This window comes from Leptonychotes weddellii, chromosome 4, assembly GCF_054177405.1.
Source record: "Leptonychotes weddellii isolate Sample4059 chromosome 4, ASM5417740v2, whole genome shotgun sequence".
NCBI lineage: Eukaryota > Metazoa > Chordata > Mammalia > Carnivora > Phocidae > Leptonychotes > Leptonychotes weddellii.
In genome coordinates this window covers 153,227,598-153,253,695 of record NC_138372.1, presented here as the reverse complement: position 1 = coordinate 153,253,695, position 26,098 = coordinate 153,227,598, and the positions used below count along the sequence as shown (strand labels likewise).

The following is a 26,098-nucleotide window of genomic DNA, read 5'->3' as shown; positions in this document are numbered from 1 at the left end:
GAAGTGGCTTCAACAGAGGAACCTGGCCCCTACTTACCCATGGCCTGCCAGGAAAGGGTTCTAGGGGGATAACTGTCCCAACTTCATTCTTCTCCTGTCCTTTCCTCTCCAGCTCCTGCTTCCTATTGGCCAATACTAACTGGAGAGAAAGGAAACTCAAAGATGCTGTTTACAAAGCTCAGCCTTTTTGGCCCCTGAGCAAGATGGAAAGGCATAGAGCATACAGCATATGGCAGCATATAGTGTACCTCTTACAGTTCAGGAATTGAGCGAAAAATGTAAATGTTACTTTCAGGTATAATTTTATACACATGGGACTAGAGTAGTTTGCAAAGCTGTTTTTTTTTTTCCCCCAGCAAAGGCACCACTTTTTTTTCAGCTCTTTATTTTTACTGTCAACATTTGCAATAAGAACAAATAAAAATATTACAAGCTCTTCAGCACGGGGTCATATCTGTGCCCCACAGTGACTTGCAAATGGATGATTGGCAGATTGCTTCTGGAATTCCTTTCTCATTAGCATCATTATACCCAGATGGGCTAGAGAACAAGTCATCCCAGAAAAGAACTCCATCCTAGCTTGGTGGGACTGATAATGAGTGACATTGTATGATTCAATTATTATCTCTGCAAACACACTCTGTGGCAGGATTTGTACCAGGCACCGGGAAGAATATAAAGAGGAATTAGACACAGCCCTCAAGGAGCTCATCATCTCCTGGAAGACAGAGGCAGGTAAGCAGATGTTTGCAGTGTACTGTGTAAATTGAGTGCTGGAGCCATGTATGGTCAGTAGAGTGTAGGGATTATGTGCTTGTGTTTGAAATATGGTTCCATGACCTACCACATCTGTGGCCTTTAGCAAGTCACTTAACTTCATATGTTTAATAATAACTGTGACAGATGATAGTTTCTCAAAATGGCACAACAACAACTCCCATCCCACATGCAACATGACCTTGCCACCTAAGCCCCCCAACCAAGGGTGGAATTAAATTTTCTGCCCCCTTGAATCTGAGAGTGTCCTGGAACTGCTTTGACCAACAGAATATGGTAGGAGTAACACTGCCAGTTCTAGATATAGCCCACATTCATCTGGTCCAGCAAATTTCATGTCTAGCCTTTTGGAACACTGTATGATTGCAGTCAGTGACGAACATGGAGTTCATGTTAACCAACTGCCTAACCTCAGTAGAGTTTAGATCTATAAAAAACCTAAGTTGGACAAGACTGATAATAGAATGCAAAAATACAGGAGTATAAGAACAGAAGGGTTTAAGCGTTTGATAGTTAGAGATAGTCACTTCTGCCATAATACCTCCCAGAGCAGCAAACAAATGTGCTGTCTTCTAAATACTTAGTGGAAAATGCAAAGTAAGTCTACATTTCTACTCAGACTCTGAGATAGATAATCAAGGTGGTTGCAGTTTTCAATGGATTTGTTGCTCCTATTGCTAATTGACATTCCCACTATTTGTTACTTTGGAAAAATCAATCTTTCTGGGCTTGAGTTTCTTCATTGATAAAATTGGGGTAATGTTAGAATCTATCTCATAGGATGACTGTGAAAATTAATAAAACACTGTGTGTGGTGGCTTAGCATAATGCTTGGCTGATAGAAATCAGTCAATAGAGCTTTGCCAATTGCTAGACTAAACATTTGTGCCTTCTCAATATTCAGATGTTGAAACCTAATCCCCAGTGTATTTGGAGTGGGGCCTTTAGGAGGTGATTAAGTTATGAGGGTGGAGCTTTTATAAATGGGGTAAGTGTCCTTAAAAAAGAGGCCACAGAGACCTTCTTAAGTCCTTCTACACTGTGAGGAAGTAGCAAGAAGGATGTCTATGAACCAGGAAGCAGTTTCCCACCAGATACTGAATCTGCCAGTGTCTTGATCTTGGACTTCCCAGCTTCCAGAATTGTGAGAAATAAATTTCTGTTGTCCATGGTATTTTGTTATGACAGCCTGAATGGACTCAGAAGCCAACTGAGGGTTTATATATATAATTATTGTTGATAGGCATTAAATCAGTGCTCAACTCCAGGGGAAGTCAGGTTAATTTTGTAAACTTCCAATTTAAAGGATTTCAGCATCAAATTATTCATTCAGGAGAGTTCCCACCTATTTTTGGGGACTGTGGGACTCCCACCTCTTTAATGCAGGAAGTTTCAGTTACCTCTGAGATGTGAGTTAGGAAAAAAATGGCTCCTAAAGAATATTTTTGTCTTTGCCTACTCAGAGGTCTGCCAATGACTGAGTTGGGTCCTAACATCTAGAGAGGAGATTGATTCAGGAACTCTCTAGAAGATCAGTTCAGCTACCCCAACTGCTTAAATAATCTTAGACTATTTACCTAACTCTTCTGAACTTCAGTTTACTTATTTGCAGAAGGAGGCTATAATAGGTTTGGGAAGATTACACAAGACCCCATACAAAAAGCATCTAGTATACTGCCTGGTAGAAGGTGGTCCATACACATTAGTTTCTGTTCTCCTTGTTCTCACTCCCAACTACTGTGAGTATGCTCTGTGAACATCTCACAACCGCCTGCCCCTTTCCCAGGCAAGGAAATCCACCTAGACCAGAAGGGTACATACCACTGGAGCCAATGACTGATGGATATGGGAGTACAAAAGATTGACCTTGGCTTTAATGGGGGATTACTCTGAGATGCAATTTATGTTCCAGGGGGCCACTGTGGTTAAGGCCAAGACTACACCTTATCTCAACATTTTTTCTTCTTTCCTTGCTTCCTTAGAGGTTATTCCCGAAGAGTGTTCCTTCTATAAATCACATTTATTGGCCACTTCAATTCCTGCTTCTAGAGATCCTGACCTTAGATACTTAGTGAAGGGCCCAAGATAAAATAATTGTCCTTAAAATCTTTTGACAACAATTCCTGCAGAAACTGCCTAAATGTCTTTTTCTATCTTGAGTCAATTCAGAATTCCTCCATTCTGCCATGGCCCCAGGGAACTTGCTTGATTACCAGGGACCTTTCACCCAAAGGAAATCATTCTCTTATTTGTTTAAAGGAATGACCTCTGCAGGGTTGATACCTCTGTGCCTCTCTGTGAATGCCATTTTCCTTCTACCCTTCCACAGTTTGTTAGGAAAGTAGAGGTTATCTAAAACCCAGAAAGAATGTGTGAGATTTCTTGATGTGGATGAGTCTGTTTTTGAAATTGGTAGGCTTCTAGAAGCAAATACTTTCAGACTAAACTGGTTGATATATTTGCATAGATTTTTCTTTCTTTTTTCTTCGGTTTCTCATAAGGCAAGTCCTGGAGGCTGGTAACTTGAAGAGGAATGAAGACTTTTGTGAGAAAACATTGAGTTTAAAAACTGTCCCATGTGGTTCAAAATGTGTTTTAGATATTCAGTAGGAAAAAGTGTGGACTTAATCACAATAGTGTGATTTGGAAGAAGTTTCTATCAGCAGAAAACCCAATGTATAGCTGGGGATTCTGAAGCATAACCTTAAATGTTGATGTGCAAAGATTGTTCTTACCAGGGAACTTCAGAGGAGAGAATAGGTTGGCTAAAAGAGTGTTGATGGTGGTGGGGAAATGGCATAGGATGGAGGGGTACGTAAAAGGGTTGAAACAGTCGCTGTGGACATTTAATAAGGAATTGGTTGTTGATGAGCACAAATATTATCATCAATCAGGCAACATCTAGTACAGGTCTGGTAGTAGGAATTTTAGCAGAGCCAAATTCATTCATCCCATCATGTATGTGTTCAACACTATTAAGTGTCTTCTATGTATGGTTACACAAAGACAAATAAGACTTCTCTATGAAATTTCTGCACTCAAAGGTCAGCTATAAGAATGGAATCTAGCTTTTTCCACTTACCATAATGTCCTCAGTGTTCATCCATGTTATTGCATGTGGCAGGATTTCCTTCTTTTTTATGGCTGAGTAACCCCCCCCCCCATGCACACATTTTCTTTATCCATTCATCCGTCAATGGATTTAGGTCGTTTCAAATTATGTGAGGTATCTAAAAATAGTCAGACTTATAGACACAGAAAGGAGAATGGTGGTCACCAGGGGCTGGAGGCAGGGGGAAACGGGGAGTTTTTGTTCAACGGGTAAAAGTTTCAGGAATGCAAAATGAGTAAGTTGTAGAGATCTGCTGTACATCATTGTGTTTATGGATAACAATATTGTATTATAGACTCAAAAATTTAAGAGGGTAGATCCTCATATTATGTGTTCTTAGCAAAATTATCTTAAAAAAAAAAAGAATGGAGCACAGGAACATCTTGACTTTGGATATAACAAGAAAGAGAAATGAAAATTTGAAGGAATAAGGATTCTAAGGTTCTAGGGAGAGGCCAGGTTAGGAGATCAGTGAAGCCAGGAGAAGGTTAAAATATGGGAAAATAGGAAGAAGTGAGTACCTATGGTCACACTGGGTACAGAGCAGGAAGAGCTCTCAAGATGAGATGTTAGGGACAGAGAGGGCAATTTCACAGTTTGCTACCCTTAAAATGGATAATTAAAGTTTAGGAAGCCCCTCCCTTTGGGCATATATGTTTTCTCCAACTTTTTCTTTCTTCACCCCATACATCCAAAATTTTGTATGAACTCAGTTCTACCCCATCCCCTGCTCAGTGAGGATTGTTTTATCCTGGCCATTCTGGTTCTTTTTTTTTTTTTTTTTTAAAGCATACTTATGAAAATAAGAAGAGACAGAGACAGGCCTGGAGGGATGGAAGGAAATGGAAAAGAGTAATTCTTCAGACTCTCCTTTGTTGTGGATAATCTGAGGGCTAGGTCAGGCAGAGAGTGAAACTCAAAAGAAAATATCAATGAAGCTAGGCCAACGTGCATATTAAAGAGCTAAGAGGGACGCAGGAAGGAGGAAAAAATCTGGCGAAATGGCAGGAGGGAGGGACAAAAAGGGATAACTGTTCTTTTTTGGAACAGTTATAGGTTGGGAGAACTAAAAAGAGGAAAGGGACTTAAAAAAATTTGCCTTGCTTTGTTGACTAAATTTTCTCTAAGAGATGAATGTAATTCACTGAAGTATATTAGTAATGGTTTTTATAACGAACTGTTGCTTTGATTACTACATTTAGTTGAGACTGGACCATACTGAGATTCATTCAAGATACAGAAATTCTATCATTGAATATAACTTCAAATTGACTCATTAAGGACCAAATATTAATCATAATCATCTCCCAATTTGCATGTGCAAACGGGGGAAAACTACTATTAACTGATTTGCCCATGTCACAATATCAGTAAGTGGTAAACTCAAGAGTTAAATTCAAATGTATTGGACTCCATAGGCTCTGAGTTTTCTGCCATTTAAAAACGAAATGACTCCAAAAGAGAATTTATTTCAAGAAATAATAGCCTTGCATATGTGCAACTATAATGGAATAGCATGCAGTCACCAAAGTTAGAAGACATGGACAAATATCAGGCAGATATGTAGATGATGATGTCTTGGCAGATAACGGGGTAACAAAGAAATCATAAGCCAGATTCACAGAACATTTATCCAATTCTCATCACACTATCACCACATATTCAATAAATATTTACTCCTTAATGAAAATAAGTTAAAATTCTGGAGTTGATCGATGTCCTTAGGGAGAAGAGAATGGTATGAAGATGGCATGAATTTACCAATGGGGGGATTGTTAGACAGTGGTGGAAGAGTAGCAGAAAGGTCTTCCACTCTGTGAAATAAATGGGGTGGATGGGAAGTCAGTGGGAGAAACCATTTATTTATTTATTTATTTTGTACAGGACTTGAGATAATTTCTCTAAATCTTCCAAAATTTCTGTAATGATGTCATATTCTTTTTTGACTTTTATTTTATTTTTATTTTTATTTCTTGAAAGAGAGAAAGGGAGAATGTTAAGCAGGCTCCAGGCCCGGTGCCAGAGACCGGCACTGGGCTCAAGATCACAACCCTGAGATCATGACCTGAGCAGAAATCAAGAGTCAGACGCTTAACAAACTAAGCCATCCAGGCGCCCCTGTTGTTTGACTTTTAAAATTATCTTTTTTTTTAAATTTTTTTTTAAAGATTTTTTTTTTTTTAATTCATGAGAGACAGAGCAAGAGAGAAAGGCAGAGGGAGAAGCAGTCTCCCAAGGAGCAGGGAGCCCGATGCGGGACTCAATCCCAGGACCCTGAGATCATGACCTGAGCCGAAGGCAGACGCTTAACCATCTGAGCCACCAGGCGCCCTAAAATTATCTTTAAGATGAAAGCTATCACATGGGTTCCAGAAGTCAAGTCTTAATTCTGTTATTTCTGAAGTGTATGACTCTAGACAAGTTACCTAACTTTTGGCAGTTTGGGTTTCTTGATCTGTAAAATAAAATTTATGATAGTATCACACTATTAAGGTCAGTATGTGGCATTATTTATTATCTCATTTAGATAAGCTATGTGCAAAGGACTTTGTAAACTAAAAAACATTCTATGAATGCTAGTTTTACTAATAATGAGAGAACTTTTGTGGTCATATAGTATTATAAATATTTTTCCTATTTCATAATTCTCATACTTACTCTGTCTAACACGCAATATTATACCAAACTGACGTATCATAAGTAATTTAGGATGTGAAATTCAGTGATGTGAATTAGGCCACCCAAGAAGTGTTGGCACCAGGATATGAACATGGTTCTTCCTGACCTCAAAACTTATGCCATTAATACAGTATTGCCTAAAAGAGGAAATAACTGTGCTGTCGTTACCCAAAATCTCTATCTCTGAGCCATAAGGAAGACAAAGAAGGAACGGTAAATCTGCAAGGATAGGGCATAAATCTAAAATTGCCAATGTTCTCAGCTAGGGAAAGAAAGAGTTTGTGTGTGTTGGATGTGAGAAAGAATAAAAAATGTAAAAATAAGTTTTGCCTGGCCCAGCTGACCGAGGGACAAGGGACAAAGAGCAGTCCTCATTTTGCAATCAAGTCTTCAGTGCATTTGCCACTCAAGGTTGAGCGAGCCGCCCCTTAGACAAATAAGAGGATGCTGCTGGCTTGTTCACGCCAGGGCTGGAGTACAGAGCCATGAGCTCACCTGGGCGGTATAGTCGGTCATGTGGAACCCCTTTGAAATAACATTTCTTCCCCTTCAACTGTTACTCTGTTATTCTTAGGAATTGGGGTTTTTTTCCCTCCCAGAAAGCCACAGCCTTGGGTATTACTCTTCAATAATACAGACTAACTTGGCAATGGAATAAGATGGATTGCTGTTACAGATTCAATATGAAACAGTTAAAAAAAAAAACAAAACAAAACTTCAGCTCTTTGAAGAAACTGATTCGAACTTGGTCTGTTCTCCAAAGAGAAAGAAAAATGTCATCTCCTCGGAGTTAGATTTATTTTCCTTCTCCAGATTGTGTTTAGAAGCTGTGGGCCAACCTTTCATTCACCAAACAGCCAGTGTTACTGGAGTGGGATGCCCAGAGCCACGGGAGCGGGAATGTGTTAGCTTGCCACCTTTCTTTCTTACGGTCCTCCAACATGCCCCCAGCTCCACCCTCTTGCCCACTTGGCCAGCCTGTATGGAAGCGCAGGCCCAGCCATCTTGGTCCCTTCCATGGGGCAGTGGTTCAAGCGATCAGCAGCATTTAGTTAGTGAGCACCCATTGGATGCCGAGTGCTCTGTTGGGCTCACCGTGGCAAGTGGGAGAAAACCACAGAAGATTATTAAGCTGCACTAAGGATAGAAAAAGACATAAAATGCCATCCTTGTTCTTAGGGAGCACACAGTCTGTTGGGGAGATTACACGGTCAGATGCCTACCTGGAGCCCAGGCAGGTAAGGTCAGTGAGGGAAGAAAGTCATGTGGAGATTGTGGGATTTTGGAGAGCAATTCCTGTATGGAAAGGGGCATCCAAACTCACCTCCGGAAAAACTGTTGCTATTCAGGAGGATGGAACAGTGTGGCCTGATGTTTTAAGAAAGACTAAAAATCCAATTAAAAAAAAATTATGAAAAATGTCCCTTGTCAACTAACGTGTTATTTTAAAGCATTGTTTGGCTAAAAATAAAATACATTTATAGGCTGGATACAGTGTGAGAGAAATCATTTTGTGACCTCCAAGGGGAGATAGATAAGCAGGATGGTGATCCTTTGCTGTCCAGTCTGCTGTTCCCTTGCAGTGTATTCAATAAACTTTTTATCTCTTAAAAAAAAAAAACAAAAAGGAATAGAGATCCTACACCAGTTGGATGGGTGTTATGATAGGCAAGGTCCAGATGCTCTGTGAGCAGAAGCAGGCTCTCATTCCGGTACAGGAAGTCCAGCTAGGCTTTCAGAGGAGGGGGCGTGGGTGTGAACTGTCCCTGCAGTCCTGGCTGGTTAGAAGGAGGTGGAGTGGATTGTGAGTTCTTGGCTAAGGAGACTGCACATCCAAAGTCAGGGACGTGTATGAGGCAGGATTTGCTGGGGGATCTGGACGTCATTTAGAGGAAATGAAGGCTGCCTACAAGTTAGGGAGTACTGAGGATTGAAGCTTGAGAACTAAGTCGGTGCCAGACCACAAAGGGCCTTGAACATCCTGCTCAGGATTTTGCACTTTATCCAGCAGTGTTAGGATTTTTTGAGCAAGTTTAAGCAGAGGATTAGCATAATCAGATTTGTGGTTTAGAAAGACAATGCTGATGGGAAAAAGGCGAAAGTGGGTAAGTTTGGTGTTTCTTTAGAGGCTCTTTCAGGGATTTGAGAGAGACATGATGAATGATACCAGTGGCAACGGAAATACAGAAGAAAGATTCAAATGATATTTAGCAGGTAGCCTCAGTGGGGCTGGATGAGAAAGGGCAGCGCTAGTGATGAGTTCAGAAAGAATCCTGGGTTCTTGGCTTGGGGGACAGAGTTGATGGCACCCTGATAGAAGGGAGGAGGTACAAGAGAGGTAGTTTTGTGCTTGAAGCTCAGGGGTTTAGTTTCAAGCAGGCTGAGAACAGGCAGAGATCCACACTGGCAGTGTTTTCTAGAGGACTGGGCTGGAGGAGTGAGCCCCAGGCGGGAGGTGTAGATTTGGATTCATACAGGCAGGGGAGGGAAGACATGAGATCACACAGAGGATAGAGGATGGAACCTGGTGAACACAGCAGCTGGGGATGGTAGGTCAAAGCAGAGGCATCTAAAGGAAGCGGCCATCGAATAGTAGGAGGACCAGGGCTGAGGACACTCTGCTAACCCACTGCAGAGAGACTTAAGGAGGAAGCGCTACAAGGAGCCAAATGCTGTTGAAAGGCTAACATGTGGAGAATGATAAATATTTGTTTATTGGATTTAGCCTCAGGATAGTCATAGTTGATCTTGGCAATGGCAACTTTGGGGATGGTGGGGGAAGAAGCCGGCTGAACATTGAGGGGAGTGAATGGAGGTGAGGAAGTGGCATGGGTAGTCCTGAATCCCCTTTTAAAGGTAGTTTGGCTATAAACCGGATGAGCGATAAAGGGTGGTAATGGAAAAGGGAGGGATTTTTAAACTTGGAAGAGGCTTAGAAATGCTGGTATGTTGACAAAATGCTCATAGGGATGAGGGGCTCAGCTACTGAGGAGAGGAGGAAGACTGGCCCAGTGAGCAGCACAAGATGGGTGACCAGATAGTCCTGGAACATGTGTCATCTACTGTCTGCTGTGCATGCCCCGCATTCCCACCCACCCGCCCCATGCCTTGGTCATCTTGCTTTATGCTTTTCTCTCAGCTCCTGCTTCTTGCCTGCTTTGTTCTTGTGACATATTTGCTGGCATCTTTAGACAACTTCTCTGGTTGTGGGGTGTCTAGGAGTGGCTTACCAACGACCCGGGGCGGGCAGACACCACTCTTACATTTCCATACACAGGATTGCTACTTAGGAAATACAAACAAAGGATCCATACAAAGTTGATTTGGGGGGCGCCCAGGGAGCTCTGTTGATTAAGCGTCTGACTCTTGATTTCGGCTCAGGTCATGATCTCAAGGTGGTGGGATGGAGCCCCATGCTGGGCTCTGCACTGAGGATGGAGCCTGCTTGAGATTCTCTCTCTCCCTCTCCTTCTGCCCCTCCCCCACTCGCACTCTCTCAAAAAAAAACAAGACAAAGTTGATTTTGTATGACTTTTAATAAAAGAATGCTAATAAATAAGTCATAGGGATGAAAAGTACAGCTTAGGGAATATAGTCGATAATACCGTAAGAATGTTGTGCAGTGACCGATGGCTACTACACTTAGCATGCACCGTATAATGTATGGAATTGTTAAATCACTATATTGTACAACAGAAACTAATATAACAGTGTATGTCAATTATATTTCAATAATAATAAAAAAAGAATACTAAGAATTTTCTATTTTTCCTGGAAGCAAAAAGTCAATACATGCAGTGGGTGGTCTGGTCTAGGCCCCTGATAAAACCTGGCAAGGGTAGCAGTAAATGTGTCCCTTGGCTATTATTACTTTAATTGAATTGCAAATTGAAATGCAAATTTTGTGTCCCATTTTTCTAAGTGACCAGTGTTCCCTAAAGGAAGAAGAAAACAGAGGAGCCCATGATTTGGTCCGGGATTTAGAGTTGAATCAACAATATCCATCACAGTTTTTTATAGCTGGTGTTCACATAGCTCAGGAGCTCTGTTTAGGTTGATTTCATGCTAAAAATGTCAACGGCTGCAAATGCCAAAACCCCTCTCATCCCTCACCCCCTCCCCCCACCTCCAACCTAACTCATGTTGGATACTGAAATCTGAATGAAACTTATCAAAGGGTGGCCCAGAAAGCATCCATGCAGAGAGGTAGTGTTGTATTCTGATTGGGTGGAGGAGTCTATCCAAGCATGCGGCAGAGCAAGAAGGACATCCCAAGGTGGAGTGACCTGTGGGGACTCCAGGTGAGAGGGGCACCCCTTGGATGAGGGCAGCCTAGCATGGGAAGTCAGAATCCAAATGGGATGAGGAGGGCATCTGCATGGGAATATAGCTCGGTGGGGAATGTTGATGCTTGAGTGGATGGGAGGGCATCTATCTGAGGGAGGGGTTTCTGAGAAGATGGAAGATTTGTTACATAAAATAGGATTAATCATGTCAGTAAATTTATTAAAAATAATGGGAGCAAGACTTCTCTCAGTCAGAAAAAGAAGTTACAAGTATGGAAAGGAAGAATACCCATATTAACTTGATGGTGTTGAACTAGACTTGGAAGTATAATCGTGAACTCACGGCATTCAATATATAGGTATATAGAAATACAGTGGTTGTACGTGTGCGCATGTGTCTCTGTGTGTGTATCTGTTCTCCATATCTGTTCATTGAGAGGGCCTGGGAATAGGGACATCCCCATAGCCAGAAGTGTACCTAGCACCCAAATCTTGGCTTCTAAATTTTGTTCTCCACTAAAAAGAACCAGGACTTCTCAGCAAAATGGTTGATTCCAAGTCTGGGGCAGGGAAAATGCAACATGAGCCTAGAACTACAACATCTTTTATAAGGAAGCAAGGGGATGCTGAAACAGGGATGGAGGCTTGTCAAAGAAAGGAGCAGCCAGTCTGAAGTGCTTCCTCCTGGGGACACAGGGATCCATACAAAGTTGATTTTGGGGGCACCCAAGGGGCTCAGTTGATTAAGCGTCTGACTTTTGATTTTAGCTCAGGTCATGATCTCAGGGTGGTGGGATGGTAATGTACACATTTTCATAAATAGGTGGTAATGGCTGAATTCAAGTAAAATAAGAAACTAGATTCCATATAAATAAATATATATATATGTATGTATATATATATATATATAAATACATGAATAAATTGAAAGTTTGCTGAGGAATGGGACATTTACATAGTTTTCAAACCACTTTCCCCCAAAACTTTTATTAATTTCAAGGGAAAAGAATTACTTAACAGCAGAGAAGCCTGGAAGACACCATTCCAAATAAGGGATAAAGGGAACACCATCACTAGGAGGACTAATGGAAATCATGTACCACTTGATTAGATGCAATGAAAAAATCTCAACATCACATTTGTGATATACCTGCCTAAAGTGGGTAACTAGAATCTAATCATGAGTATCCATTATTAGACAGACCCAAATTGAGGGATATTATACAAAGTAGCCTGCCTGTAATCTTCAAAAGAAGGAAGGTCATGAAAGCCAAGGAAAAAAGCAGAGAAGTTGAGGTCAAGAAAAAAGCAGAGAAAATTTAAAATTGAAGGAGTCTCAAAGAGACTTGATAACTAATGCAATAAGTAATTCCTTTCAGTAGAGATGATCTTATTGGGACAAACGGTAAAGGTTAAGTGAGGGCAGAAGAGTAATGGCAGGAAGATGTCAGTCACTCTTGATTTTGTTGATTGTGTTGTGGTCATATACATGTCCCTGTTTGTAGGATATGCACCCTTGGGAGGCTGGAGCATCACACTTGCAAATGAATCTTAAATGGTTCATTAAAAAATTCTTTGTACTATATTTTCCATTTTTCTGTAAGTTTGTGATTATCCCAAAATAAAAAAAACTATATATATATGACTTTATATATATATAAAACTATATATAAAAAAACTATATATACATATACATATATGTGTGTATATATGACTTTATTTTTTTAGAGTAGTTTTAAGTTCACAGTAAAATTGAGGAGATGGTACAGAGATTTCCCATACACCCCCTGACCCACATACACACAATTTCTCCCATTATACTCCCCACCAGAGCACTACATTTGTTACAGTCAATGGACCTGGTGCCATACATTCCCTGGGTTTGGACAAATGTCTAATGATATGTAGTCGTCATTATGGTTTCATGAAGAGTACTTTCACTGCCCTAATAATCCTCTGTGTCCAGGGCCATTCATCTCTCTTCCCATTCCAACCTCTGGCAACACTAATAGTTTTACTGTCTCCATAGTTTTGTCTTTTCCAGAATGTCATATAGTTGGAATCATGCAGTATTTAGTCTTTTCATATTGGATTCCCTCACTTGGTATGCATTTAAGTTTCCTCCATGTATTTTCATGGCTTGATAACCCATTTTTTTTTTTAAGATTTTATTTATTTTAGAGAGAGAGAGAGAGCATAAGCAGGGGGAGGGGCAGAGGGAGAGTGAAAATCTCAAGCAGACTCCCCACTGAGCTGATGCAGGGCTTGATCTCATGACCCTGAGATCATGACCTGAGCTAAAATCAAGAGTAGGAAGCTTAACTGACCCAGGTGCTCTAGCCAAATAATAGTGCTGAATAAGAGTCCCTTGTCTGGATGTACCACATCCATTCACTTTATCCATTCACAAACTAAAGGACATCTTGGTTGCTTCTGAGTTTCCACAATTATGAATAAAAGTGTCATAAACATCCATGTGTGGGTTTTTGTGTGTATCAATTAGAGATAGATGTATAGATCAAACCCATTTAAATCCAATCACTGGATTAGGAGGCATGAGAACCCTAGCCTTTTGCTTAGATTCATTGTACTCAATAGATTTCCAGGCAGGGCCACTAACATGATGTGGGTTTACCTTATGATATAAATATGCTCATTTTTTTTTTTTTCAGATGAGAAAACTAAATCCCAGATAGTTTAAATAATGTGTTTTTTCCAGGGGCGCCTGGGTGGCTGAGTTGGTTAAGTGTCTGCCTTTCGCTCAGGTTATGATCTCAGAATCCTGCGATTGCCGTGTGTGGTCGGGCTCCCTCTCCCTCTGCCCTTCCCCCGCTGCTTGTGCTCTCTCTCTCTCTCAAATAAATAAATAAAATCTTAAAAAAAGAATGTATTTTCTAGGTTTCCGGCCCCTCTGACACCTAAACCCAGGATCCTCTCTCCATGTCGGATTCATCACTTCCCCTTTCAATGTCTGTGATGCTAATGGCCCAAGCAAGAGCTCTCAAAGCCAAATTTTTCCGTGTCTTCTCTCCATATTTTTTTTTTCTCAGCTAGATTTTTCGCTGTCAGTGGCTTCGTGGACTTGGCAGCTCCTCGGGGGGATACTTGTTTGGGGTTGGAGGTGTGGATGATGGCGACACCAGGGTGTGCTTGGATTAACTCTTTGAATGTACTGCCCAGTCTCATTTCAGGTCAGTTTCATAGACTCTTTGGATAACTTGGCCTGCGCCTCCAAACAAAGACAGGAAATGGCACAAACTTCAAAGTTCCTGCATGCGGCCAGGGCTGTGAGTACTGATCATTTATTTGAGCTTCAATAATTGTAAATTAAGCTCAAATAGACATGGAGGCCAGAACTAGCTGGAGGTGTGGGAACAGACTGCTTTTACACTCGCTTCCTGAAAATTTAGAACATTTTCCATTTTCAGTGTTCAGAAGTTTAGGGTCAATTTGAAGGTCATAGCTATTTTCAAACCTTTAAACAGACCTGAGCTTATTCTTGGATCTTTTCCTTGATCAAGTTAATGTTATTTTATTTATGTCCCATATATTTTATCAGTATTTCTTTTTTATTCATTTTCCATTCTACAGTCTTTTTTTAGAAGCAACTTTATTGAAGTATAATTTACATACAATAAATGCATCTTTGAAAATACAGTTTCATGAGATTTTATAAATGTAAACACCCACACAAGCATCACTCCAGTTATGGATATTTCCACTAGCCCCAGATATTTCCCTCTTATCCTTTTGCCGTCATTTTCACTCAGTCTAGGGGCACTCGCTGATAAGATTTCTATCACCATTACTTTTGCCTGTTCTTAAAGTTCATATAAATAGTCATACAGTGTGTCCTCTTAGGTCTAGCTTCTTTTGCTTAGTGTGTTTTTGCATCTATCAGTAGTTCATTATTATTCTTTTCCATTGTTAATATAACATTTAATTATATGTCTTTTTAAAGATTTATTTATTTTAGAGATAGAGAAAGAGGGAGAGCACGGGGGGAGGGGCAGAGGGAGAGGGAGAGAATCTCAAGTAGACTCCCCACTGAGCATGGAGCCCCACATGGGGCTCGATCTCATGACCCTGAGATCATGACCTGAGCCGAAATCAAGAGTCAGATGTCCAACCGACTGAGCCACCCAGGCGCCTCACATTTAATTGTAAATTTATGTATTTTATTCTTTAAAATTTTTATTTTGAAATAATCTAAGCTTACAGAAAAGTGGCAATAAGATTACAAAGAGTTCCTATAAACCCTATTAACATCAAGGAAATACATGTGTTTCTACTAACCCATGTATACACTTATATCTATATTTATTTTTGTATCTATCTATCTGTATGTACCTACTACAGGTAAATATACAGATCCTAATATAAACACACACATCAGAACAAACATGAGGTCACACTGTATCTCTGATCCCAGTCTAGCAGCGTTCCAATAGTTGGAAACCTGGCTCTCATTACCTACAACTTACTCATGAAATCAATCATTCCTAGCATACACATAAAGTACTTTTGGGATAGTTATCCATAGTCCCATGAAAAACAAACTGTCCAACCAGAGTACAATGTTTGCTTACAGTTTTTGCCTTTAACCTTATAGCATATAGTCAAAACACCTTTTTTTTTTTTTTTTTTAAAGATGTGTCCTTTCAGCCCCAAACGCTTTTTTACAAAGTTATTTAGACCAGCTCATTTCTCCCCCATTTGCTCCAGTTGGGTGATGTCCTTCATCTGTAATAAAGTTAGATTTACTTGTTACACTCTGAATTTCATCTTGGTTTCTCTTCACTAACCTGGTTGAGTTTTTAAATTTTGCATATGGTAAAATTCACTTTTTGTGAGGTGTAGTTTTATGAGTTTTTAAAAACACATAAAATCATGTATCTACCACCAATAGCATGAAGAATAGTTCCATTATTTCTTAGTATTATCCCATTGAATAAATAGTTCATTATTTTTAGTAGTATGTATAAAGCTTCTATGAACATGTGTGTGCAGATTTTCATGTGAACCAGTTTTCACGTCTCTAGGATAAATGAGCAGGAGTGAAATTACTAGGTTGTAGGATTGTTATGTCTTTAATATTTAAGACAAATTTCCACATGATCTTCCAGATTGACTGTACCATTTTACACTTCCACCCAGCAATGTCTGAGTGATCCAGTTTCTCCACATCGCCAGCATTTGGTGTTGTTACTACTTTTTATGAGTCATTCCAAAAGAAGTGTAGCAATATCCCTCTGTGGTTTTAATTTACATTGCCCTTATGGCTAATGTTGAATATCTGCTTTTTTCCCAACTGTTCACTCTCTTTGGTGAAATGTCTTTTCATGTCTTTTGCCTAATTTCCAGTTGAATTGCTTGCTTTTTAATGTTGAGTTTTTCGAGTTTCCTTTTGTATTCTCGATAATACTTCTTGGTCAGATTTGTAGTTTGCTAATATTTTATCCCACAATATGGCTTGTCTTTTCAACCTCTTGTCAGGATCTTTTGCAAAGCAAATGTTTTTAATTTGGAAAAAATCCAGTTTATCAGTTTTTCCTTTTATGGGTCATGCTTTTAGTGTCAAGTCTAGCTTTTGATCCCAAAGATTTTCTCGTACAGTTTTCTAAAAGTTTCATCATTTTACATTTACATCTAAGTTTGTGATCCATTTTGTGTTAACTTTTTTTAAGGTGTGAGGTTTAGACCAAGGTTTATCTTTTTTGTCTGTTAATGTCCACTTGGCCCAACGCCATTATTAAAAAGGCCATCTTTCCTCCATTGAATTGCTTTTGCACTTTTGTGAAAAATTAGTTCTGTATACCTATTCCTCTGCCAGTACCACCTAGTCTTGATTACTGGAGCTATAAACTAAATAATATCTTGGTTTTCAAAATCGTTTTAGCTATTCTATTTCCTTTGCCTTCCTATATAACTTTTTGAGTAATCCTGTTTATATCTACAAAAAAATCTTGCACAGATTTTGATAGCAATTACATTAAAACTTTATATCAATTTGGGGATAACTGACATCTGTACTGTGTTGAGTCTTTCAATTCATTGTATGGTTTTCAGCATACAGATCCAGATATGTTTTATTGGATTCACACCAAGCTTTAATTTATTTAAACAGTTTCTATCTAAGCTATTTTATATTCTGGGCCTGATAGTCTGTGCTCCAAAGTCTTAGGAGATCTAAATTGTTGGTTGTTGCTGGTAGCTTTCATTCATGGTGGCTTATCTTCTGTGCTTGGTGACGTTTGATTATCATCTCATATATGGGCTGCTTTGAATTTGTGGGAATGAAGAGTGCTACCCTCCAGAGATGATTTATATTTGCTTCTGCTCAACTGCAAAAGTTGATTCCCACTTGGCATCTTTCACGATCATCGGTAAGGGTAGGGTCCAAAATATATCTCCATCCTTGGAACCCTCCTGTTCCAAAGCTAGTTTTCTGATTTGCGTTGAAAATATATCCTTTAGGCAACCTTAGCTTTTGTCTTTACTTACTTGTCCCTCAACTAGTTTGAGGTTATTCTATTATTATTATTCTTTAAAGGCAATCTTGGAAATTTCCTTTTCTTCATTCATTTTGAAAGCACATTTTTGTGCAGAATTGATTGTTTTTTCAAAAAAAAAAAAGGCCTTAAATAATAGAAATTCATGCATGTCCTTTTAAATTTCTAAGTTGGCTTTCCTCTCTCCTAAGCTTGGCTGACTCTAATGGATTCAACACAGTTCTTTTCTGCCTTCTTTGCATATATATTCTTCTATTATATTACTCACCTCTTTAAAATGTACCTTTTTTACTAAAGGTAAATACTTACCACCTCTTACTTTTTTTGTACCTTTACCCTCCAGTACAGTGCCTTGCCCCTAATAAATGTTGGTTGAAATTTTTCTACCTTCCATATTTTCTATTGAAGTAGCCTGCACGTAGTTGGAGATTTGGAGATGTTTATTTAATGAACATTAAATAGAGTTAGAGAAAAATGGGAGTTGAATTTTCTTCTTTGGAAATATTCCAGATATGACTGTGGAAAGATTTCTGAGTGGCATGAAGAATGGAGGTAAGGGTTAGGAAATTTCCATGCTGATTTTCTTTGAAAAATCACAAACAGCTAAACAAATTGGGACCTAAAGGAACTTTTCATTATCAAAACTGATTTTTGCCCTAAAGTAAATCACTTGAAATTGTACAAAGTATATGTAACTATAATGCTCCCTGGTGGCCATTTTCAGCCAGAGCAAAGAAAAGAATTGTAGTGTTCAACAAATAGATGCGCTGGGTATTCTGAAATGCAAAGACTATAATATTTTCTTTAATGTTTTAAGTTTTTAGTTAAATTCTAGTTAGTTAACAGATAGTTATAATGTTTTTAAGTCAAAACTGTTTATGCAGAAATCTAAAAAAGTTTTCCTTTCTCTATAAAACATTCCAATTGCTGCAGAAATAAAAACTATCCCCTATTGAAAAAAGGCCGGGGGTTAATTTAGCAAGACAAAAGGGGGCGGGAAGGGCTGTAGGGTTAACCTGTCAATTCGCCACCATGAACATGGTATTTGCTGTGAAACAGTACGTTTCCAAAATGATAGAGGACAGTGGACCGGGTAGGAAAGTACTCCTCACGGATAAAGAGACGACTGGCATAGTGAGTATGGTATACACACAATCAGAGATTCTTCAGAAGGAAGTGTACCTTTTTGAATGCATTGATTATCAAAATCGAGAGATCATGAAACACCTGAAAGCAATTTGTTGTCTTCGTCCTACGAAGGAGAATGTGGATTATCTGACTCAAGAGCTCCAGAGACCAAAATACAGTATATATTTTATTTATTTCAGTAATGTGATCAGCAAGAGTGATGTGAGGTCATTAGCTGAAGCTGATGAACAGGAGGTTGTGGCTGAGGTTCAGGAATTTTATGGTGATTATATTGCTGTGAATCCACATTTGTTTTCCCTCAATATTTTGGGTTGCTGCCAGGGTCAAAATTGGGATCCAGCCCAGCTATCCAGAACAACTCAAGGACTGACAACAGCTCTCCTTTTATCTCTGAAGAAATGTCCCATGATTCGCTACCAGGTTTCATCAGAAGCAGCAAAAAGACTTGCAGAATGTGTTAAGCAGGTAATAACTAAAGAATATGAGCTGTTTGAATGGCACTGAGGTGCCTCCATTGCTGCTTATTTTAGATTGTTGCGATGATGCCATCACCCCGTTGCTAAACCAGTGGATATATCAGGCCATGGTCCATGAACTACTGGGCATAAACAACAATCGGATTGATCTTTCCAGAGTGCCGGGGATCAGTAAAGACTTAAGAGAGGTGGTCTTATCTGCTGAAAATGATGAATTCTATGCTAACAATATGTACCTGAACTTTGCTGAGATTGGTAGCAATATAAAGAATCTCATGGAAGACTTTCAGAAGAAGAAACCAAAAGAACAGCAAAAACTAGAATCAATAGCAGACATGAAGGTTTTTGTTGAGAATTACCCACAGTTTAAGAAGATGTCTGGGACTGTATCAAAGCATGTGACAGTGGTTGGAGAGCTGTCTCCGTTGGTCAGTGAGCAGAATCTGCTGGAGGTTTCAGGAGTTGAGCAAGAACTGGCCTGTCAAAATGACCATTCTAGTGCTCTCTGGAATGTAAAGAGGCTCCTGCAGAACCCCAAAGTGACAGAGTTTGATGCTGCCTGCCTGGTGATGCTTTATGCTCTACATTATGAGCAACACAGCTGCAATAGCCTACCAGGACTAATGATGGACCTCAGGAATAAAGGTGTTTCTGAGAAGTATCGAAAGCTCGTGTCTGCAATAGTTGAATATGGTGGTAAACGGGTCAGAGGAAGTGACCTTTTCAGCTCCAAAGATTCTGTGGCTATTACCAAACAGTTCCTCAAAGGATTGAAGGGAGTAGAAAATGTGTATACTCAACATCAACCTTTCCTACATGAGACCCTGGACCATCTCATTAAAGGAAAGCTTAAGGAAAACATGTACCCTTATCTAGGCCCCAGCACACTCAGAGATAGACCTACATGAGACCCTGGACCATTTCATTAAAGGAAAGCTTAAGGAAAACATGTACCCTTATCTAGGCCCCAGCACACTCAGAGATAGACCTCAGGATATCATTGTGTTTGTAATTGGAGGAGCCACCTATGAAGAGGCTCTAACAGTTTATAACCTGAACCATACCACTCCTGGAGTGAGGTTTGTCCTTGGAGGAACCACAGTGCATAACACGAAAAGCTTCCTAGAGGAAGTTCTGGCTTCTGGACTGCACAGCCGAAGCAGAGAAAGCTCTCAATTTACATCAAGGCCAGCAAGCAGAAGATGAAATGGTGATGGCGAGGTGAAGAGAATGGCGTGACTTCCCCTCTAGGCTCTCTGCAGGCCTTCCCTGCTGGCCAGCGGTGTTGGAGAAGAGCCTTGGGTTTTGTGCTTGTCGTTATAACCCATCTCAAAGTAGCCTGCTAATTCCTGAACTGTTGGCACAGACACCAAGACTCCCAGTCATGAGTTGTGAATAAGTCTATGCCCATCCCAACCCACTTTTCTCATGGTTTCCGTATTAAATAAACAGATGTATTCCTTGTAAAACAAAACAAAACAAAACAAAACTATCCCCTTTTAAAAAACAACTTTACATACTAAAATCTTTCTTTCCCCACCAAAATTTGGACTTTTGCTCTTTGACAGTTAGCAAGTTGAATTACTCATGACCCCTGCTGCCAAAAAGATCAGAATGTTGTGGGGATATAGATATATAAATAAAAACTCTTACTGAGACAAATTCAATAATATGGGTTTGCACAAAACCCAAAGAGAAGAAAGAGAGTAGATTGAGGATGGTCTAAAGAGGAATTGATCTTTGATTTATGCTTTGAAGGGTAGGTATGCCTCTACTAAATAGAGCAGTAGGAGAAGGGCATTCCAGGCATGGTACAAAAGCTTGGACAGGCAAAAAATACCATCTTCTCAGGCACTTTCTGGTAGTGGCTTGCACATGGGCTATATGTCGGGTTCTGGCAGAAAATATTGGAAGGAGATGAATACAGGAGTCAAATAATGTAAAAACAGTCATAGTGTATGAAGGAATTTGAGTTTATGTGTTAGAAATGGAAGATCACAGATAGATTTTTAATCTGGACAATGATTAGATTTTGGTTTCGTGAAAGATCTCTGGTACTGGTATGGAGGAGGGGTTAGAGGGGCATTAGGAGTACAAATCTGTTGTAACAATCCAGTAAAGAAGTTATAAGGTGCCTATTCAGAATGTTGCAGTAGTGAAGGAGAGCAGGAGAATAATTCTAGAGAGATTTTGTTATACACTTGGACAGACTTGGTGACCAACTTGATGGAGGAGGTGGGAATGGTGAAAGATGTTAACTGTCTGCACGGATAAAATACTACTAACCCAGATAAAAAATATAAAGAGAGAAGCAGACTTGGGCAGAGGTCAATGATAATAAGGACAGTGAATTTATTTGGGAGTAGGTTCAGTATGAGACATCTACAACACATGGTAGAGAGCTTTTACTAGGCATTTGGAAATATGAGTCTGGAGCTCAAGAGAGAGAGATCTAGAGTGGTGTTATATCTGTGAAGGAATTCCCCACACTTTGAATGTGGTTGATTTAGGGATCACATCTAATGAGTGGGAAAGAATGGAATTGATAGCTTGTGTCTTCGTAGACTAGGTTATAAAAGGCACTGTGGATTCCTGCTTGCTTTCTTCCTTGGATCACTTGTTCCGGGGGAAGCCAGTTGCCATGTTATGAGGACACTCACTTATAAAGAAATCCACATGGCAAAGAAGTAAATTCTCTGGCCATCAGATAGCAAGGAACTGGGCCTTTCTGCCAACAGCCATTAGTGAGATTGGAAGAGGATCTTTCAGTCCCAATCAAACCTTCAGATGGCTGCAGCCCTGTCCAAAATTTGGACTGCAGACTCATAAAATAGCCTGCAGCTAAGCTATTCCTGAATTCCTGATCCACAGAAACTCTGCAATAATAAAAAATAGGCATGATTTTAAGCCACAAGGTTTGGGGATAATTAGTTATGCCTCATTAGATGACTAACACTTGAGGCCATGTGCAGGTACAGGGGTCAGCATCCCTGGCTAGGTAGCTGCATCTCTGCTACAGTTCTATTATTATAGAAGAGGGAATAGATTTCAGTAGATAGCAAGTTGAATTGTCTTCTCCACCCTATGGTAATTAATTTGGATTATATTTAAAATACAATGGTAAACTGTTAAATGGACAGAGGAGTGGACTATTCACATGCTTTGTTATGAAAACAACAAAGCAGGGTTAGAGAAGAAATGGGAAGATGGGTCAGAAACCTTTTGAAGTAGTTTAGGCAAGAGTTGCTTCTGCTGTGAGCCAGAGTGGAGGCAATGGGGAGACAGATAGGTGACAACTCAAACTGTATTTTGAAAGTAGTGAATATGAGAGGGCTATGGAAAGGATTAAAGTTTTTCACCATTCCCCAAAAGTGTCCAGGCAAAGGGAAGAGGCCAAAGGATGAAACCAAACAAGATGAAGACCTTCTGAAGCCAGTGTGTGAAATGAGTGGGAAGGACACTGGGCCAGAGTAACTCTCAGATCTACCTACAGAGCCCTGTGATTGACTTTGGTCTGGTTCATGAGTGTGCCTGTTGGGTGTGTTTAAGACAACCCAATGTAGCAGATGAAATGTAGATTGCATCCCCAGAACTATCTAACGTCAGGAACATATGTGAGGGTGAAAGCTGCTATATTTTGATTATGGTTCCAACATTACATATGTTATCACATATAAAAATTCTCATGACAAACCTGTGAGAGAGGTCTATTAGATTTTCATTTTGCAGAAAAATAAACTGAGGATCAGAGAGATTAAGGGACTTGACCAAGTTCACAAAGCCAGAGTAGGATTTGAACACAGGTATGTTTGACACCAAAGTCCTTCCTTTTAACCACTAAGTCCACTTCCCAGCCCTGCTCAGAACCCAGCACCTCTTTAGCACTTCCAACCTGACCAGTTTGGGAGCTTCCAGAGACAGCTCCCTTGGCTATTATATTCATATTCTCAGGATGGTTGTTGACAATGGCAATGGAAAACCTATTTCAAGCAATTTCATGGACAAGTATTGACTCAAGGAAATCAGAGCCAGGTAGAAAGAATATTGAGGATTTTCAAATGGTGTCAGTAGCTAACAGATTGAACGTGGGGATACACAAACATTTATTTTGGAGGATTCTCAAAATGCTTGACAGAAAAATCTGGGGTGTGTGTGTAAAGGATTCTGCAGATGTAGTTCAAGGTCAAGAACAGAAACTTTGATTATGGATGTAAAGGTCACTTCATTTGTATCTGCAGACAAGAAGGATCCGGTGACTTTGAGTTACAGCAGTGCTTGATCCAGGGAGTAATTTGTGCAGAACTGATAAGCCATCGATGTGAATAAACCTGAGTAGACTTGAATATAGAAGCTTAGAGTTAGAAGGACTCTTAGAGGTCATATACTTTAGCTCTCTGGCTTAAATGAGAACACTTTTCTTCGTAGGAAAGACAATCATCTCCCTCATCCTGGCCTCAGAATGATAAAAAAAATTATATTCTATGTTTTCTTAAGAATGTAGCCTTCTTACAGAATGCAAATATTTTATGAACATTTCTCCCACATTTCTCTGACATTAACTGGAATTTGAGATAAAAAACTCGGGTTATAGACCATGGCCTAATATTTTGGAGGCATAATAATAATGATAATAATGTATCATAACTATTATCATAGCATAATTTCATAATTTGATTATGAATTAATCATAATACGGTTTTCCATATCTTCTGAATTTGAAACATCATCTATTCTGTTGCTTTATAATAACGATGATGATAGTAATTGTTGTCATTATAAAGCAACAGAATTAGGCAATCCTTCAAATTTGAAATACCTTATGAAAAGAATGGTATTTGATGTTTGTACATACAACTATCTCATTCATTGGTGAAGTAGGTATGATGATCTGCATTTTGTGTATACAGAGGCCCAAAGAGTTTAAGGAACTTGTTCAAACTTAACATAGATAATAAATGGAAGAGGTAGGACCTGGACATATGGCCTATTAATCTTGTCTTGCTAACATTCATTTACCTTTATCAGAGTATTACTTCAGTCCATTGTTCTTGGGAAACAGTGCTTTCCCACATGTAGTTCATGGATTGCCTTGAATTGGGTTGACCATACCCACAATGCAATGGATGGTGCCTTACTGAATCCAACCAGTCTTAGTTGGATAGCAACCACACTTCCTATTGTATTACCATGGTCCTCCACCCTAGGTCCACCTCCTTCTTCTTATTGCCCCCTCTCACCAGGGTGGGAAATTTTAGGCAATGAGAGAAGTTCAACAAATTCTCACCACACTATCTATCCATCTGCCTTAATCGATGCTTACTTTCTCTGCCTTGCCTCTTGTTATTATGGATAAAATGTCTATATACATATCTAAGGCCAGTTCTTCTGCTTGGGTCTTAGATGCCATAGCCCTAGCAATTCTCTTCTTTCCAACCCCTGATTCAGGGAATTTTTTCTCTCTTTCTCTAGTTCATTCCCATCAGCACACAAAAATTCTATAATGCCTTCCATATTCAAAACAAAACAAAACAACCTTTTTACCCAATATCATTCTCTTTATTTCATTTTATTGCAAACTCCCTGAAATGTTATTTGGAATCAATATCTCTGATTTATCTCCACCTATTCTCTGTTGAACCCAATCCATTCAGGCAATCACCCCATCACACCCATGCAACTGCCCTTTTCAATATTTCCATGACTAGGGTGACTCACGTCTCAGTTTGTACAGACAGTCCTGGCCTCTGCCTGTTCTCCAGGAATAATTTTTCACTCTCAAAGTGCCTTGATTTGGATGATAAATTATATGTTCACTATTTGTGACCTCCACACTGATAAATCCAGCTAAACACAGCACTTCTCAATGCTCATTATACTTAAACTAATAACATGTCACACATCTTATCACATCTTTCTTTCTTCCCTTGTCTTCCAAGATCTCACGTGGTTCTCTTCTTATATTTCTAGTAGCTTCTTCTTAGTGTCCTTAACTGGTTCCTCCTCATCTCCCCAGTTAGTGAGGGTTGCAGTGCCCTAGGGAGCAATCCTTTGAACCCTCTTCTTCTCTACCCATCTATGCTTATTCTCTTGTTAATCTTGGCTTTAAACACCATTTATGTATTAACTATACCTACCTTTAAATCTTTATCCTAGAATTTTCCCCTGAGCTTCAGACTCATACTATCTATTTAACTGATAGCATCCCAATCATAACATATCCAGAAGTGAACTTTTGACATATTCCCACACAAAAAAATAGCTCTTACCCCAATCTTCCCCATCATAAGTACCAACTACAGTTTGCAGGAACTGAACACTTTGATCTAATCCTTGAGCCTCATTTTCTCTCATATCTCACATTCACTATGTCATCAGATCCTGTTCTAACAGCAAACCCTACACTCCTCTCCTCCTCCACTACTTCTGCATGTATCTCTCACCTGAATTACTGCGGTATCCTCATAATAGGCCTTTGCTTCCGTAAGATATACTCTCAACAGAACAGCCAGAGCAATCCTTTACACAAATGTGTCATATCATACGTCACTCTTCTGTTCAAAATTCTTTAATATCATATCTCATAAAACCCAAACTCCACACAGTGACCTACATACCTGCTATTATCTTTCTTCTTTACCCCTCTGATGTGACTGGCTCCTTTTTTCCTCATTGCTCACTCTGCCCACAAGGGCACAAGGGCATCCTAGTGTTCTCTCCACCTCAGGGCCTCCACAATGCTGTTTCCTCAGCTTAGATTCCCATCACACGATTATCCTTGTGAGTCACTCCTTCGTCTTCTCACTGAAGCTTTTCCTTGGCAATTCCTTTCCTTCCTATATGAGTTTCTTAGAGCTACTGTACCAAAGTACCACAAAGTGTGTAGCTTAAAACAACAGAAATGTGTTCTTTCACAGTTCTGGAGTCTAGGTGTCTGAAATGCAGTTGTCAGGAGGGCCTTGCTCCACCTGGAGACTCTGGGTAGAATCCTTTCCTGCCTCTTCCTCACTCTGGTTGTGGCAGGCAATCTGTGGCATTCCTTGGCTGGTGGCAGCATCACTCCAGTATCTGCCTCTGTCATCACTGAGGGTCCTTCCAGTGCATCTCTGT

At 39.8% G+C, this 26,098-nt stretch overlaps 1 protein-coding gene across 1 annotated transcript; it reads left to right on the top strand.

The window, feature by feature from the left end:
- The first annotated feature begins 18,264 nt into the window (after positions 1 to 18,264).
- Positions 18,265 to 20,890, top strand: LOC102740330 (vacuolar protein sorting-associated protein 45-like). The gene is given in 3 exon segments (XM_081816436.1): positions 18,265 to 19,012; positions 19,014 to 19,867; positions 19,956 to 20,890. Coding segments are annotated over 3 exon segments (1,710 nt in total). The 5' UTR covers positions 18,265 to 18,398; the 3' UTR covers positions 20,198 to 20,890.
- The last annotated feature ends 5,208 nt before the right edge of the window (positions 20,891 to 26,098 follow it).